At 50.5% G+C, this 17,035-nt stretch overlaps 1 protein-coding gene across 1 annotated transcript; it reads right to left on the bottom strand.

Moving 5' to 3' along the window:
* Positions 1-1,192: 1,192 nt before the first annotated feature.
* LOC133884101 (uncharacterized) lies at positions 1,193-2,971 on the bottom strand. The gene is made up of 3 exons (XM_062323478.1): positions 2,701-2,971; positions 2,352-2,637; positions 1,193-2,063 (listed from the first exon to the last, which is right to left on the bottom strand). The coding sequence occupies exons 1-3, from the start codon at positions 2,969-2,971 to the stop codon at positions 1,193-1,195; spliced, it is 1,428 nt and encodes a 475-aa protein (XP_062179462.1).
* Positions 2,972-17,035: the final 14,064 nt, after the last annotated feature.

The raw sequence follows: 17,035 nt of genomic DNA, 5'->3' as shown, positions 1-17,035 counted from the left end.
GAGCAAAGAGCGGTCGGGACCGCCTAGACCCTGGGGGCGGGCTATCGGTGCTCAGCCTGGTCAGTACTAGCCCAGACACCACCAAACCGTGGGGACTCTTGGTTGCATTTCCGCCCGCACGTGTCTCCGGTCTGCTTGTTTGAGAGGTCGCAAAGTGGAAAAGTGTTCACTGGTCGTGGCGTGCTCCGTGCTGGATCGACCTATCTCCCAAGCAAGGAAGTTTGTGCCTTTGTCTCTTGACTTAGTAGCTGCGGACTCGTGAGGGCTCAGGGGCTGAACGCGCGGATTAGTCTCACTACTCGGACGATGAGTGGACGGGGCGACTTCGCTCTCTGGGAAGGAAGGTCGGGCTCGGTCCGGCTAAGTACTTCTCGGGGCATCAAGCGAAAAGCAAAAAAGCATCATCAAGACAAGCATTGGAGTTTCGATCCCGAAGAAAGGCTTCTATTATATTAAAAAAGAACCATTCGGAGGGGATCACTCCCATATTTACAACAAGTAAAAAAACAAAAATCTAATCTAAGTCGGCGGGCTTTGAAGGTGGCGAGGAGTCTTCGCTGGTGCTGCTGCTGCTCGGTTCTGGCAGTGGCTCCCGCATGAAGCACGCCGCCACCTCGGTGGCGGCGCCCCGGACAGCCTCCCGGGCGGCCGCTTCCTCGGCCTCGACCACTCCCTGCCGGACAGGGTCCAGCGAGAAGGAAGGGTCTCGGCTTCGGTAGCAGGCAAGGATGTGCTCGGCCACTGCTTGGGCCAGAGCGCGGCCCTCCCAGGACGCCAACTCCTGCACAGCCCTCAGGAGGGTCTTGAGGCGCCGGCTGATCTCTTCGAAGCTGAAGGCGAGGTGGCCGATGGTCTCTTGGTCCATCCCCTTCTCGCCCACGTTGACGCACCCGAGCCCGATGACCCTCACGGACCTCCGTGCCTGCCGAAGGATGTCCCACATCATTAGCTTCACGTTGGTCCGCTCGGCCACGGCAGTCTCGAGCTCGTCCCTCGCGATCTGCAGCCGCTCCTCAAGGGTGATCCCCTCGGCTGCGCTGGTCGGGACGCCACTGGTGGCCTAGGCCTTGGCTTGTCCCCGCTTCACTTGCTCAGCTAAGTCAGCAAGGGCCCGCTCCCGGGCGGCCAGCTCGGCCTTCCATTTGGCGGCCTGCTCCTCCCGAGCAGTAAGGGCTGCCGACGCCGAGGCAGCCTACGCTTGGCACCTTGAAATCTGCTCCTCCCGGGCGTCCTGAGCCGTCGCCGTGATCTCGACGTCAGTCTCGCGGATCGCGACCTCCTCCTCCCGACAGTGGACTTCGGCACGACCACGCTCGAGCTCATCGCTCTGGCCGGCTAAGGCTGCCCGGGCGGTCTCCACAGACTTCTCGCGTTGGCCTATTACCTCTTCCCGAGCCCGGACCAGCCACTCTCGAGCAAGCAGCTCCGCGGCCCACCGCCGCGATGCCTGCTCCAAGCGGCTAGCCTCCTCCTGCGTGGCAACAGCTCTCTCCTGCACCTCCTCCAGCGCCTCTTGCTCCTCGGCCACCGCGCGCATTGCCGTCTCATGGGTTGCGCGGGCCGAGGCGATGCGGGCCTCCAGGAGGCGGCTGACCTCTTCTAGCCACCCCCTCTCTTCAACGAGGGCAGCACGGTCCCTTTTGAGCTCTGCTCGCTCCGCCGCCACGGCCGCCTCCAGCCGCTCTATCATCTCCCAGGCGCTTCCAAGCACGTCCAGGAGGGGTTCCGGGGCATGGATGGACGATGGCCGGGCGCTGGGTTCCCTGCAAGCCCTCTCTGCAGAGGCACTCGGGGTCCCCGATGACTGCCACGCCGGCGCGGCCACCCTTACCGTGACCACTTCCACCGCGGCCACCTGCTCCACCCTCGAAGTGCTGGCGGAAGGCTCGGACGGCGCCGGATGCTCCGGTGCGGCCGCTGCCCTCGGCTCAGGGCAGGGCGGCGCCTGTGGTTCCAGTTCCGTCTGCGCGCTCGGCTCAGGCGCGGGAGCGCTCGGCTCGGGAGCGGGAGCCAGCCTTGGCGCCTCCAGCTGCCTCTGGTCTCCGGCGGGGTCCTTAGGCGGCCTAAAAACAAAAATGGTCAGTACCCTAGACTAATACCCGGGGAAACACGTTCCGGATAGGAACTTACATGGGCTTCGGTCCGCGGTATTGCCATCGGGACTCTGGGATCTTGAAGTCCAGGCCCTGCGGCCTCGGTCCAGGGTCCGCCTTCCTCCTCTTCGGCGGGGGGCTCTGGCCCCCGGGCCGTTGGGGGCCGCCGTGGAGCCTGCCCCCGGCGGCGGGTCAGCTCAGGCGCCCATTGTTGCGCCGCCGGGCAGGCCTTGGTCTTCGAGTTTCCGCGCCTTGGACCTGGCCTCTGTCGCGAATTTCGCGCTCGATGACTGGCTGCCCCGGCCTCCCTCCTTCGCGCCACCCGCCGCCGGCCGCTGCCGTTTAGGCAATGGTGACGACGAGGACGACGGCTGGGGCACAAATAACCGGGGGCGCTTTCCTTTGTCCCCCGGGGCCGCCGCTCTGCTACCGGCGGCTCCTCCGCCGCCGCCCTGATGGCTGCTACCTGCAGTAGCCCCTCGGCCAGCCTGCGGCCTGCCGCCTGCAGCGTCCCTTCCGCCGGTCCGCTGCGCGCCGCCCGCCACTTCATCCACCCCGGGAATCTGGATAGTCCCGGGGTTCCGGCGCCCCGGACGGTCCACCAGACCCTGGGCGTCGAACTCCGGCAGCATCGCTTGCAGCGCCAACCGGCCCGGGTCCGCGTAGAGTGCCAGCTGCTCTCGGGGTAGGACCGCCCGAGTGAGGACTTCAACGCCGGTCACCACCCGTAGCAAGGCCGCCAACGCTCCCTCATCCAGGTCCCTGTCCTCATCGATCTGGGTCCTGGTGATATCGTTGGGGCCCGTGTACATCCAGCAAGGGCGGGCCTGTTCCCGCAGGGGCGCCAGGAGGCGGCGCAGATAATCCGCCACCACCATCACCGACGTTAGCCCCGCCGGCGCAGGTCATCGATGCAGTTCAGTACCGGTCGCATCCTCTCGTCCTCCACCGGGGCCACCTCCCAGGCCGGCCTGTGGGGCTCCGCCACCATCTCCGGCAGTGCGAGGCGGTCGTGGGGGCTGACGTCGACGTAGACCCAGTCGCGGCCCCAGTCCTCCCACTTGCTCTGCAGCACTTGCAAAATGTACAGCTTGGCCAGCCCGTCCCGCAGCCGGAAGTTGTAGCACCGGCGACGTCCCCGGTGGAGGATCCTCTCTTCTTCCCGGTCGGTCGCAGGACGAAGAAGTGGCGGAACAGGGCCACCGACGGCGGCACTCCCACGAACATTTTGCAGAAGTGCGCGAAGATGGCCAGGATGACCACTGAGTTCGGACTCAGGTGCGCCAGCTGGATGCCGAATGTGTCCAGTACTTGGAGGAAGAACGTGGAGAACAGTGGCACCAGCTCGGCGGCGACGAAGGAGACAAAGATGACGATGTGCTCCTGCCGGTACGTGATGGGCGGGAAGCTCGCCGGCGTCAACACCGATGCCTCCCACTGGCCTTCGGGCACCATCAGTTTGCGGACCTTCTCCGCCCCCTCCTCGTTGACAATCCTCGACTCCGGCAGCACGCTGTCGGGCCCCTTGTCACGGCGGCTACTTCCTGCCCTCGGCATTTTTTCGGGGTGGGGAGAGTGCTGGAGAAAGTGGAGAAGAAAATGCGCTGCGGGCCGGTGGAATAGTTAGAGCTCTCGAGCGCAAGGAAGAAGAGGGCATGAGTGTTGATCGTAAGGATGGCGTAAAGGGGCAACGGTTCGCTCCCCTCTCCTTTTTTATACCCTGGGAATTTCAAATGGCGCTGTCCGCGGCGCATTCGGCGAGGCGCATTTCCTCATTCTGCGCGGGCGTCAAGCGAATCTCCCTCGATCGGTGTGGTTGCCAGGTGCACTTCCCTCGATCTGCGCGGTTGCCACGCGCGCCGCCCGCCTCGTTATCACTCTCCTTGGAAGTCGGAAGGGCGCACGTCCGTTCGACTCCCCGTTGGGCCGTACCAAGGGCCTGGGCCAGAGAGACCAAAATCTGAGAATAGGCCACGTGGCATCGGTGCTGGGATCGACCTCGATGAAGACGAGGGCCCCATTCGCAGTCTCTGGGCCATCGCCTACCAATGGGCCCGGGTGCTGCTGTCGGTGACACAGGAACCAGGGATCCTCGAGTCCTGAGGTCAGAACAGCAGAGTGCCACATGGCACCCTCCCTCGGGGGTTACCTCCACGAGGTCCGAGAAGACTAAGTCCCAGGAGAGGGTGCTCGGGGCCATGAACAGTGGTCCCCGAGTGCCCGAGTTCCCCGATGATCCGAGAAGACCAAGTTCTGGGAAGAGAGTGCTTAGGGCTGCGAACAATGGCCCCCGGGCACTCAAGTCCCCCGACGACAAGGAAAGCCAAGTACCGGGGAGAGGGTGCTCGGGGCTGCGAACAGTGGCCCCCGGGCACCCGAGTTCCCCGAGGACCCAAGGGAAGTCAGTTCCAAGAGAGAGTGCTCGGGGCTGTGACCCCCGAGCACTCGGTTCCCCGAGGACCTGAATAGCCAGTTTCGGGAGAGAGTGCTCGGGGCCGTAAACAGTGGTCCCCGAGCACTCAGTTCCCTGAGGACCAAGAAAGGGCGTATCCGGGAGAGAGTGCTCGGGGCTGTGAACAGTGGCCCCCGAGCACTCGGTTCCCCGAGGGCCCGAGAAGTCCTTCGCCGGTGGTCCCCACAAAGGCCTAGCGGTGAGATGTCAACTGGTGAGAGGTCCGATGCTGCATTTAAGAGGGTGCGAGGCCTGTCACCTCCAACTGCTCCCCTCACACTCGCTGCCAGTCCCTGCCACGATCTGGCAGGGAGGCGTGGAGACATTTAATGCACGGGTCCCATCGCGGGACATCCGGCGTGCCTCTGGATAACATCGCGAGGCCCAAGGCGCCCCGCCTGTCGCCCTGCCGTGTCAGGCTTGCTCTGACAGGGCGGGCACGCCGGGCTGCTCGGTGGCTGCCCGGTGAGCCCTCCCTGCGGCGCCCGTTGAAAAATAGCATGATGACGAACAAGACCGGACGGGGGCGCATTTTCAACCCTCCCCGTCACCTCGCGCAGTAGCCCATGATGGTTGCTTTCCATTTATGGTGCCTTGGAACTTGTGCCATCCTTTTTGGGCACGCCACCGCCCCGGCGGGTATATAAGCTGGGCGGGCTCCCCGGAAAAAGAAAGGTTGTAGAAGTTGGAGATTGAGTAGAGAGAGGATCGCAGAGAGAAGTGTAGATCATCGAAGAACAAGGAGAACGAAGCTCTAGACTAGACAAGTATTCTTGTAACCCAGCAGATACTCAGAAGAGACATTCTCAGAGCATTTATAACATACACAACGGAGTAGGATGTTACGCTCAGTGCGGCCCGAACCTGTCTAAAAATTCCCTAAGCATTTACTCCTTCCTGTATCCGATCCTTCCATTCCACCTGCATCTCATTCACTCCTATTTATTTCGCCTACTACCATTTATTTGGTAGTCGAATATGGGATATCTGGTGAGCTTGGTAGTTGGATGGGATTCGATGAGTTGTTTCTCTTGTTTAAGTTGTGTCTTCACACTTAGTAAATAGGATGCCTGTTTCTTGGGGTTATAGGTTAAGGTTGCTTAGCGCAGTAAATCGGTGTCTGACCTTTTCTTGTCATAAGCCCTCATGTCATGTTTTCCCACACTTGCGGAGTACGAGATGTACTCACACTTGCTATTTCCAATAATAAATGTTGCTCAGTTAGAGAAGACCTCGTCATGATCAAGGAAGCTGAAGGCTATATGAAGATGGAGCGTTCCGGGTCGTGTTGCCCCTAGTCAATTACCTGTGGTGAGCCCAGAAGATCCTTAAGAGTCCTCTTGTGTTCTTCCGCTGCTGTCTTGTAAACTCTGGTATTTATTTCAATAAAGTTATTTTTGTTTGATATAGAACTGTATACCACTGATAATATCACCGTATGTATGATGAAACTGATCCTGACATACATGTGGAATGCACTTGGTTATTCTTTTGAAAAACCGGGTGTGACACTAGAAAACTAAAATCCTCGTTATTTCCATTAACACATAACCCATTATTGATCTTTTTTTGTCATATGAGTTTTAAATTTAAGTCGTTTTGGTACATGATACATAAAGTCTTGGTTTCACATGTACACGGTACATGGCGCATGAAGACTCAAAATACATAATACTAATATGTCTTGCATTATTGAAATTTGAAGAAATGAGATATGTACTACCTATTGATATTTAAAGAAATGGGTCATATACCAGCTATGTACCAGTTCCACCTAGATACCCCTCTATTAATACTTATAAAAAATACAAAAACTTATTAAATCAGTGAATATCGGGGGCTTATATTTCCTAGGTACCATTAGGAACAAGGTACACCTAACCTAAATCGAGCACTAACAAGGTACACCTAATCCAAATCTATGGCTTGCAGGAAGCTGTGGTGGAACTCAGCGGTCCACTTTATCCTGGGCTCCTTGGATTTGATGTACCACCTCACACCGTCATTCCTACCATCGATGCCCATCTCTGAACTAGCAAGGGACCTCACCCTGAGGGATGGAGCTCACCAGGCCCAAGCAAGGAGAAGCTAGCAGCGCAAAGGAAAGAACCAAAGTTTCACTTTTGTTCCCCTCTTACGGGGCTCCTAGGTCCCTACCAGCAAACGGAGGCAGCCATGGTGGAGTAGCTTGCCGTGCTGCATGCCACCACCATGGATCTAATCGAAGTGGAACCAGTCACCATAGATCCGATTGCCACGGTGGAGTAGGTCGTCATTGTGGAGGAGCTCGCCGTGGGGGAAGTCGTTGTGGTGGAGAATATCTCTGTGGATCTCCTGCCCCGCATGGATCCAGCGAGGAGGCAGTTGATCCCTCCCTCATGATGTCGTCCCGCACGGATCCGATGAGTGGAGGTGCAGATTCGGCAATGGGAGGAGTGGATCTGTCCCTCGTAAGGCCTTCCCGCACAGATCCGGTGAGGGGATGATACGGATCCGACGAGGCACATCGCGAGGGGAGCGGTGGATCTGGCAGCTTGCACCAGCGAGGCACAGTGCCATCGCCGTCCGCCCGCTACGTTGCGCTGTTGTGGCATGGTCGGGGGCGACCTCTCGGTCTCCGCCATCGTGCATGGCCAAGGGCAGCCTCCCGACCTCTGCTACCATGTACGGTGTACCTTAGCCCCAACGTGCCTCATCTTGCATCGCTCCACAGCACCATAGAGAGGTCAGCGAGACCATAAAAGGAGGTGAGAGGGAGGAGAGATGGTGTGAAAAATGAGTGAGAGGAGAGAGATGACATGTCCCTTTATTCTGTAACCAACCAGTACATATATGATAGCTCTTATGTATTAGTATATGTTACTATATGTATTTGTTTTTTTTAACCCAGTTGCTGGCACTATATAATCCTTATTCTAACTGAACTGCTTGGTGTCTTGTTGGGTATCATGCGTCTTTTTTTCGAAACCAGGGTATCATGCGTCTCACCTTCCACGAAGTTTGTCGAGTCAAGACGGCCCCCGCCTCAGTAATAAAATGCCCGGAAACATACGCGAGACTCAGCAAAAGTGTCGGGTGCTCTGACAGCCGAGGTGTCCGGGCCGGCAGCTTCTGTAGCCCGAACCACGTGAAATCTCTGGAGCAGTTAACTCGTTCATCACTGATGAGTGATGGGAAAAACTGTCCTTGTTCACTTCTCCATCTCACCCTCCCCCGACTGTGATGCAAATACTACAGTACTACTATCAAACGATCTTTAGGTTTTTACTTTTATGCACATCCATTTCATTAGAAAGAAAAAACAGCCGGTGTCATCCAGCTATCAGCTTCCTGGCATATGGATTTTCATGAAAAGAACCACTCCAAGACTTGGACACACTCGAGGGAATCTCGTCAGTGGAATCTAATGCCGGCGCCTTGAGAGTGTGCTTAAAAAATGTACTAAATCCGTTTTTGAATAACCGCACTATTGATTGTACTGTTTCAACTTGGATCACTATTAATCTTTAAAATATCTAGGCAATTAAGATGAAAATAGTATTATTAGATTTTTCATCAGAATTAATTTGAGAATATTGTATACTTAGAATGATTCGTAAGTACACTTTTGAAAAATTAATAGTCAAACATTGATGCTCGAAATCAACAGGTTGGTTATTAGAAACGGAAGGGGTAACTGGTGAAGGCATTTGTACCTAGGTAGGTTGTAATTATTGGAATAATCAACGCTTCAAGTTTGATCGTATAGCATGATCATATTCTATAACTGTAATATACTCAATAACGATAACAGCAGAAAGTAGATCATGATAGACATGAGAAAATAATATATGTGATTACAGTGAGCGTACTAATTTTCTGCAGAGGAAGCAACAGAAAGAGGAGATTGAAGTCCCTTTAGAGAAGATATAGAGGACACCGTGATGTTGATGCTGAAGATGACATAGATGATACAGATTGCAAGCGCACAATTATGCCTAGAGCTTCCCAAAAACTTCATTCGTCATCTCACAATGTAGGATGTCAATGCATGCCAACACACAGGATAGTGTAGTCTACCTGCGACAACGCAACAGAGAAGAAGAGGCAAACACCCTAATTCGCATAGTCATTGTGGTGGTGACCGCTAGATATATATAGAGAAAACTCACATGGTCGAGACATGCTATGATCAAACTCTCAACAGACATGATTTTTATATCTCATAATTGTGTGGACCGTTCTACGTTGCAAAAAAAAAATGCAAAAGAAAACCATGCTTGTGCAAGGCATTTGGCCGGATTTTAGTGAACTATTCACATAGTTGCTGCACGTCCTTCGCCTCGCTCTGCCCAACAAGGCAAGCACCTGTGTTTTTTCTATTCTTCACCTCATGGGTTACAGGACATGATTTTATTTAAATTAGTATCTCTCCGCCTATACAAATAATATGTGATTAAAGAGTTGCACACTCCTTTTATATGGTTGAACTTTTAAGATATTTAAAGAATTATAATAGATTAAGCTGATATATCTAACAGTTGTACTTAGTCAAAACGATCTGAAAGTATCGGCTCACCACACGCTTTTCTTGACAACAGGTGTGACCTTTCCCTTTTTATCCCCACCTCTCCCTCTTTCCCACTTGCTCGTGGCCCAAAAGCGCAGGCCTAGTTTGGTCATTTCGCCGAAGCCTAGCAAGTGCAGCAACAAGAGAACAAAAGGGCAGTAGGACATCATTGTCCCTCTCCTCCAGATCCGTCCTACTTACGTAGGCATAAACCAAGCCCAATTTGAGATAAAAGAAGGCATCTGATCAAACAACTCAGCTCGTAGGACTAGAGATTAGTTAGTTTGATAAAGAATAGGTGAGCTGTGGTGGGCAGGCACATGAGAGCAGGCCAAAGCTGTCCCCTTCTCGAGCTTAGGAATGATAGTTAATCATTGCGCCTCACTCTCGCTAGTCTTTGCCTCCTTTTGATCGGCAACAGTATTCTCACATGTGTGATCGATGCGCCTGAACGGATCCAAGTGTACGTTGTTTTAGGGGACTTTCAGGCCTTGGTGAGGCCAGAGTATGAAATGGACACTGTTGCAAACTTCTAGAAAGAAAGGAAGGAATAGATAGAACAATGCACAGTGATTGTACAATGATGTGCAGGAGTGGGTGGCCGTGGAGAACCAGATGGGAGTTTTTATGATTCTCGTTTCTAGGCAGCAGGGGGAGGAGACAACAATAAGGAAGAGAGTGTGGATGAGTCCATCTTGACGCCGGAGCTAGTTCTTCGTGCGCAGGATGATGTTTTCTCAGTGGCGGATCTTCATGCTGCGGAGGCCTCTCTACGCACACCACCATCGTTTGAGGTAAGCAACGATTCGGTTTCTGCATGGAAGAAGAAGGATAAGTCACCAGCTAGACGCATTGTGGACACCATCGTCCAGAGAAAACTCCAAGGTCAACCATGGAGGCGACCATTGCCACAGCTGCAGCTGTCGCCGTCGAGGACATTGGGTGACGCTTTGGTATCAGCGAAGATCGTCATCTCCAAACAACAACAAGCTGCTTCTTCAATGGCTAGGTCATGGACTTTACTAGCTCGACTTCCTCCGGCGGCAGCTCAGTTGAATTTGTTGGTGACTTTTTCAGGGGGATTCGTTTTCAAGGCTAATCAATTTTCAATTCTGAATTTGAATTCGTGTAATATGAAGGAACAAGCTTCGGTTTTGTGGCTCACGACCAAAATCATGTATAGGCCTATGACATGGCTTGTTGACCTATTTGTCAGAATCGGAAGGGTGATGTGCAGAAACCCTAGTACACCTTCTTGGTTTTCATCTTGGCGTGATAGTTCTTCCCCGTGCATGTGAGCATGGATGGCAGAGGCACAAACTAGAGAGGTCAACGATTTGCTGCAAACAACAGTGGAAGGGCATGGCGAGAGGAAGAGGTGGAGGCCAGGCCGATTTCCTTGGATGAGGTGGCTTCCAGTAACATGGCTGTGGTTTCTATCACGGTTATGGTGGTGGCTACAACAACAATGGCTACTCTAGTGGTCGTGGCAGCTTCAAAAACAATGGATACTCCGGTGACCGTGGCGGTGGGCGGTATACGTAGCACCCGCGCGGATGCTTTGGTAACCGGGGAGGAGGGCGTGGAGGTTTCAATGGTGACGATGGTGTGAACCTAACACATGGCAGGGTTGTAGCTGGCCTGCAAAAGAAGGAATTGGTGATGGTTCCTGGTGCATAGCCAGCAGGCACGCCGGCTGGTAGCCCTTCACTGGTGGCAGCTGCGGGTCAGTTGGCTGTAGGTTAGTCTGCTTAGGAGGGTTCTGGTGCCATTCACAACCTAAATTTTGGGACAATCATTTTACTATGCAAAAGTAGGGAAGCCACAAAAATCAAACAGCATAGACCTATCTGATTATTAAATATGTGCTTCAAAGTATTTACTAAAGTAGTCATGAACAAAAATTTTGGAGTGGCTCAAAAAGTAATACGTCTAACACAAACAACTTTCCTGCTAGGAAGAAATATTATGGAAGGGGTAGTAATACTTCATGAAATAGTGCATGAGATGAAGAAGAAGAAACAAAATGGGGTAATTCTGAAACTTGATTTTAAAAAGGCTTATGACAAGATCAAATGGCCTTTTATTCATCAAACCTTGAGTATGAAAGGTTTCTCACCTAAATGGTGTAATTGGATTGACACCATTATTGTGAGGACCGTCCAAACAATATTCCAATTAGTTATTAAGTCGATCATTTACTTAATCACGACTCTCATGACTAATTGAAATACCATCCCAGTAGTTCCTACACGTGTTTTATGCTCAAGATCAGAACACATACTTTTTCAACGTTTAACATCATAACACAACTTACTAAAGAGCGGGTAATTAATATTAAATTACAAGTTCTTAAGCATTTACTAAGTTATTATAATTTACTGTGAAAGAGAGCTAGGAGGAGATAAAACCGACTCAACTCCTAACCAACAAAAGAAACTACGCAGTGGAAGACTAAAAACTATACAACAAAAGAATGATGGAGCCATACGCCCTTAAACTCCATCACAAAAGCACGACCTCCGAGTAGGTGCCAACTCATCCCCGCCGCCACCCTCGGCAGACATGAAGTAGCTAAAGACTAACTCCTCCTCGCCGGTAGCACCTAAAATAGCAGCGTAAGTACGAAGGTACTCCCAAGACATAATCCATAATAGGTACTTATAAATAGCCTGACTCCAAGGATTATGCATTTGGATGTTAGTAAGGATGCAACCACATGGTTAAGTAAATTTTATATCTGAAAGCAAATTTGACATACACATATGTGAGCATCTATACTTGACCAAGGTAATATATTAGCCCGTAAACATCAACTGAACATAATATAAAAGGAACAATAGGACTAAAATCTGTAAAGCACATCTCAAACCATCAATCCACGCTCGTAACTCTACGACTGCTGTAAATGGATAAAACATGCTCATGACCGAGAGCATGACATTTCAAAATGTTTTTACACCCTGCAGGGGGATACAACTTTACCTATAAGACTTGAGTACAATACGGTTTGCATGACCACACAGGTCCATACAAGGGGATACTCATGTTAACTTTTCCCAACAAGCCCTAATCATTTGAATCGGGCATCGCTTGGTGCGGAGTCCTCTTTGGTTAACTCCCAGAGCAACCACAAGTGTCTCTACAAACTCGTCCGCTCACACCATCGATGTTCAAGCATAAATGATCACAGCTATAGAGGTATTCGGTTTGTTTTACCATTAGATCAACATGTGATAAGTACGATAAGTGCTAGAGCCAATTGCAACAATGATCAGTGCTTAAGCGACACAAGCGATCTATGGTGTTCGGGTTCCTATCCCGATCTACCCAGGGGAACTCCAAATCCGGGCAGCAGAAACACCCCTAACACCGCTCACATCTCGTCTCATCCTCACCACTCATTCAACCAATAACATCAACCCATCATTGTGCAAGTAATTAAAGCCTATGCTCGCGAACGACGAAACATTTCACCGCTTGACTTCTACTGAGGACCTAAGCACTTGCTAAGCATCACAAATAACATTTTAAGTTAGACAACATCATATAAACCCAGATTATAAGGATACGAATCAACAATTATTCATGATAGGAGAATTAGTGCATCAACATAGGTTGTACCCATCATAAATCGACATCGACTCGAACGCGTGCATAATGTATATAAAGCATATTTATCACATTAGACACATATGATCCAAATGAATGGAAGAAGTATGTTTAGATGCTTGCCTTGCTACTCAGGTGACCGCCTAATGCTACCCGCACAACACTTATAGAAATCGGGGAGATTGACGTCGTCTTCAACTGCGCCCGCGTCACGCGTCGGTTCTTCACTCACCAAAGAAGAACGCGTGCAATGATGAGCATGAATGAAGCGCAACAATGTATGCTACAATATGCATAACAACATACTTAAAGTGTAAGACATGCGAAGAATTAACAAACTTCACGATCGAACAACACCAGAAAAGTACGAGAGGTCGGAGACTCCGAGCAATTCTCTGGACTCTTCGGGTTGCGGAGTCTCCGGATAATTATCCGGACACTCTGAATTGCGAAGTCTCTGGATAATTTTCCAGACTCTCTGGGGTTCTGTAGAGAATGTGTTGTTCCAGAGTCTCCGGACTCTCCGAATTGCTACAGAGACGTGTTTATGTCGTTTCGTCGATCGATGCGACTTGCATGTTGAATCTATGCTACATAAACATGCATATACACTATACAAAGAGTTCTATACTCAAATTGCACCCTAAACTCTAATGATTTCTGAATACAAAATAAAGGGGTTTTTCCCTGGGAAGTCGAACTTTTATCTAGAGTATCCGGATTTTTGTAGACAACAACTCAGTGAGTGTCGGAGGATTAACTCCTGTCGCAGGGATCCCGAGAGACCCCTTTTTTAAAGATTCGGCCGGGGGGATGATCCTAAATAAGTTCGTCGGAGAAATAAATGGAAGTGGAAGTAAATGCAACGGCCGGTGGTGGGGGATGATCGACCTAGTGCAAAGGAAAGTAAATGCACCGGAGTTTAGACAGGTTCGGGCCGCACGGAGGCGTAATACCCTACTCCTGTATGGATGCAATAACTTACTCTGAGGGGGATCCCTCAGGGATATATCTGGTTACAAAGATATATTGTCTAACTAAGAGCTTGAGGCTCCTTGTTCTAGCTCTGCTCAGGCTTGCTTGCAATGTTTTCGTCTGAGTGTGGCACGATCGACTGCTTGGGCTTGTCTTTTTTTCAATTGTTCTCTCCTCCAATGTTTTAATGTCTCAATCTCTCTGTATGCCGATCCTTTTATGCACTCGCCGGCCGCGACATACCCCGAACGGGAAGGAAGGGGCACAAGTTCCAAGACGCCACGACTGAGAAAGGCGTCATCATTTCCTCTGGGCGAAGTGACAGGGGCGGTGGAAAAACGCGGCGCGCGTCAGGTCACTCGTCACTGTGGACGCCCTGGCGATGGGCACCGTTGAGAGGGCCCACCGGGCAGCCACAGAGGCACCCGGCGTGCCCGCCCTGTCTTGTTCCTCTGCCACGGCAGGGCGGCAGGCGGAACGCCTTGATCCTAGCAACGTTATCCCGAGATACACCGGATGATACGGGACGGGACCCGTGCAATTAATAGCCCCACGCCTCTCTGCCAAAGCATGGCAGGGACTGACACTGCGGCGGGAGCAGTTGGGGATGTCAGGCCGCACACGCCCATTAAATGCGACCTCGGACCTCTGACTGGTTGACACCCCATCGGCGGGCCTCTCGGGGGCCCTTGTGGGTCGTCGGGGCACCGAGTGCTCGGGGGTACTGTTCACCTCCCCGAGCACTCTCTCCCGAGCACTCTCGCACGAACCTTTGGGGAACCGAGTGCTCGGGGGCCGCCACGTGCAACCCCGAGCATTCTCTCCTGAGCACTTTTGCATTGACCCCTCGGGGAATCGAGTGCTCGGGGGCTGCCACGTGCCACCCCGAACACTCTCTCCCGGAACCTAGCTCTTTTGATCATCGGGGGTCTAGGGTGCTCGGGGGCGACCGGGCACCTCCTCGAGCACTTTCTTCCCGGTACTTGGACTCTGCGGGTCATCGGGGAACTAGGGTGCTCGGAGACCAGAGGCTGTGGCCCCGAGCACCTTCTCCCGGAACTTAGACTCTGCGGGTCATCGGGGAACTGGGGTGCTCGGGGACCAGAGGCTGTGGCCCCGAGCACCTTCTCCCGGAACTTAGATTTTCCTCATCCCGCAGGAGGGACCTCGCGGGATGGTGACGCGTGGCGGACGGCTGGCCTGGCCTCGGGACTCAGGGACCCCCGGTTCCTGATACACCGACAGCGAGCCTCTCCAAACCAAAGGAAAATATGTTTGAGATAGTTTATAGAGTTTAGAACTCACTCATCAACCTAGCAAATCGATTTCTAACTCAAATCTCACCAAAATCCCTCTAATTCACTCTAACACTCAAGGACACACCAACTTCACAACCTTAGCTCTAAATTTGAGATTCATCCAACCAAAACATGCATATATACCATATGAGCCGTCGGGGAAAGGTGGAAAAGCTTAGGAAGAGGAAGAACACCGATGCTCCTTGTGCTTCATCAAGAACACCAAAACGAGTCAAGAACGGCTTGAATCCTTCGGGAAAAATAAAAATGAATTGGAAGGATGAGAAGCTTATGAGCTAGGGAACGCGTGAGTACTACATGCATACCTCGATTCCTTCTCTTGAAGTGATATTTTTGGGGAGAAGGAAAGAGTGCTTAAGAGAGGGAGAGGGGAGTTGCTACTTGCCTTGGCTGGTTGGAGAGGGAGGAGCACGGGTGAGGGAGGGAGGGAGAGAGAGGGAGTGGGCTACTGCCCAAGTGGAGAGAAGGAGAGAGTGGTTGGCCCACTGCGGTGGGGTCCATATGCTAAAGAAAGAAGTCCATTTTAACTGTGAATTCTATTATTTTCTCTCCTGATTTTTTTTTCTCTTATCCATTTGACTCAAAACGATGTGCTCCAGCGTTCAAAAATGAAATTACACAAAATTAAGTATAATACTTAAGAAGCATGATTATGCTTAATTACGTGATTATGGATTTGGGACGTGACAATTATCCAAACGGGGACTGTGGGAATAAAGATCAATGATCAAGTAGGTCCCAATTTTCAGACGAGGAAAGGTTTGAGGCAAGGAGATCCATTGTCACCTATTTTATTTAGCATTGTTGTGGACATTTTAGCAATACTCATAGCACGAGTGAAAGATAATGGACAGATTAAGGGGGTTGTACCGCATCTTGTGGATGGGGTTTATCCATATTATAATACGCAGATGACACAATCATTTTTATAGACCATGATTTTGAACAGACAAAAAATATGAAGATCTTGTTATGTGGTTTTAAGCAATTATCTGGGCTTAAAATTAATTTTTATAAGAGTGAGTTGTTTTGTTACGGTTAGGTTAAGGAATGTGACCATCAATACTCTCTGTTATTTAGGTGTGGAATGGGTAAGGATCCTTTAGGTACTTAGGCATACCTATGCATCACAGGAAGCTAAGTAACAAAGATTGAAAAATAGTATAGGAAAGGTTTGAAAAGAAGTTAAATTGGAAGGGTAAACATATTTTTGTTGGTGGAAGATTGGTCCTAATCAATTCGACGTTGACTAGCCAAGCTACGTTCATGGTCTTTTTTTTAGTCCCTAGAGGTATCCAAATTAGAGTATTACAGATCGAGATTTTTTTTGATAAAGTGATGGTCATAAGAAAAAATATAGATTGGCAAAATAGAGTATTCTATGTCAACCAAAGGACCGAGGAGGGTTGGGAATTCAAAGTATAGATTTACAAAATAAATGTTTGCTAAGTAAATGGTTGTTTAAGTTGATTAATGAAGAAGGAGTGTGGTAGGATTTATTAAGAAATAAATATTTAAAGAACCAAACAATTTCTCAAGTTGAGTACAAAGAAGATTCACAATTTTGGTCTGGCCTTTTGAAGGTTAAAGATCAATTCCTAAGTCGGGTAAATTTATAGCCAATAATGGTAACCAATTCATTTTTGGAAGATAAGTGGCTTGGCAACTCAACTTTTAGAGATCAATACCCATCACTGTATAATATTGTACATCGGAAAAATACATCTCTGGCAAACCGTTATGAGCAATATTCATTTGAATGTCTCTTTTCGTAGAGCAGTATTAGGGAATAATCTATTGGAAGGGCATCATTTGGTCAAAAGAGTGTCAAATGCGCAACTCAACAATAGTCGTGATATTTTTAGATGGAGTTTACACTAGAATGGGAAAATTTGGTTAAATCTATGTATCAAATGTTAATAAACAATGAAAATATTAATGCGAACAGGGTGTTTTGGAAATTGAAGCTGCCACTAAAGATCAAAATATTCATGTGGTATCTAAAGAAGGGGTTATCCTAACCAAAGATAACTTA

This window comes from Phragmites australis, chromosome 11 (genome assembly GCF_958298935.1).
Source record: "Phragmites australis chromosome 11, lpPhrAust1.1, whole genome shotgun sequence".
NCBI classification, from domain to species: Eukaryota; Viridiplantae; Streptophyta; class Magnoliopsida; order Poales; family Poaceae; genus Phragmites; species Phragmites australis.
This window is presented reverse-complemented; position numbering and strand designations above follow the sequence as displayed.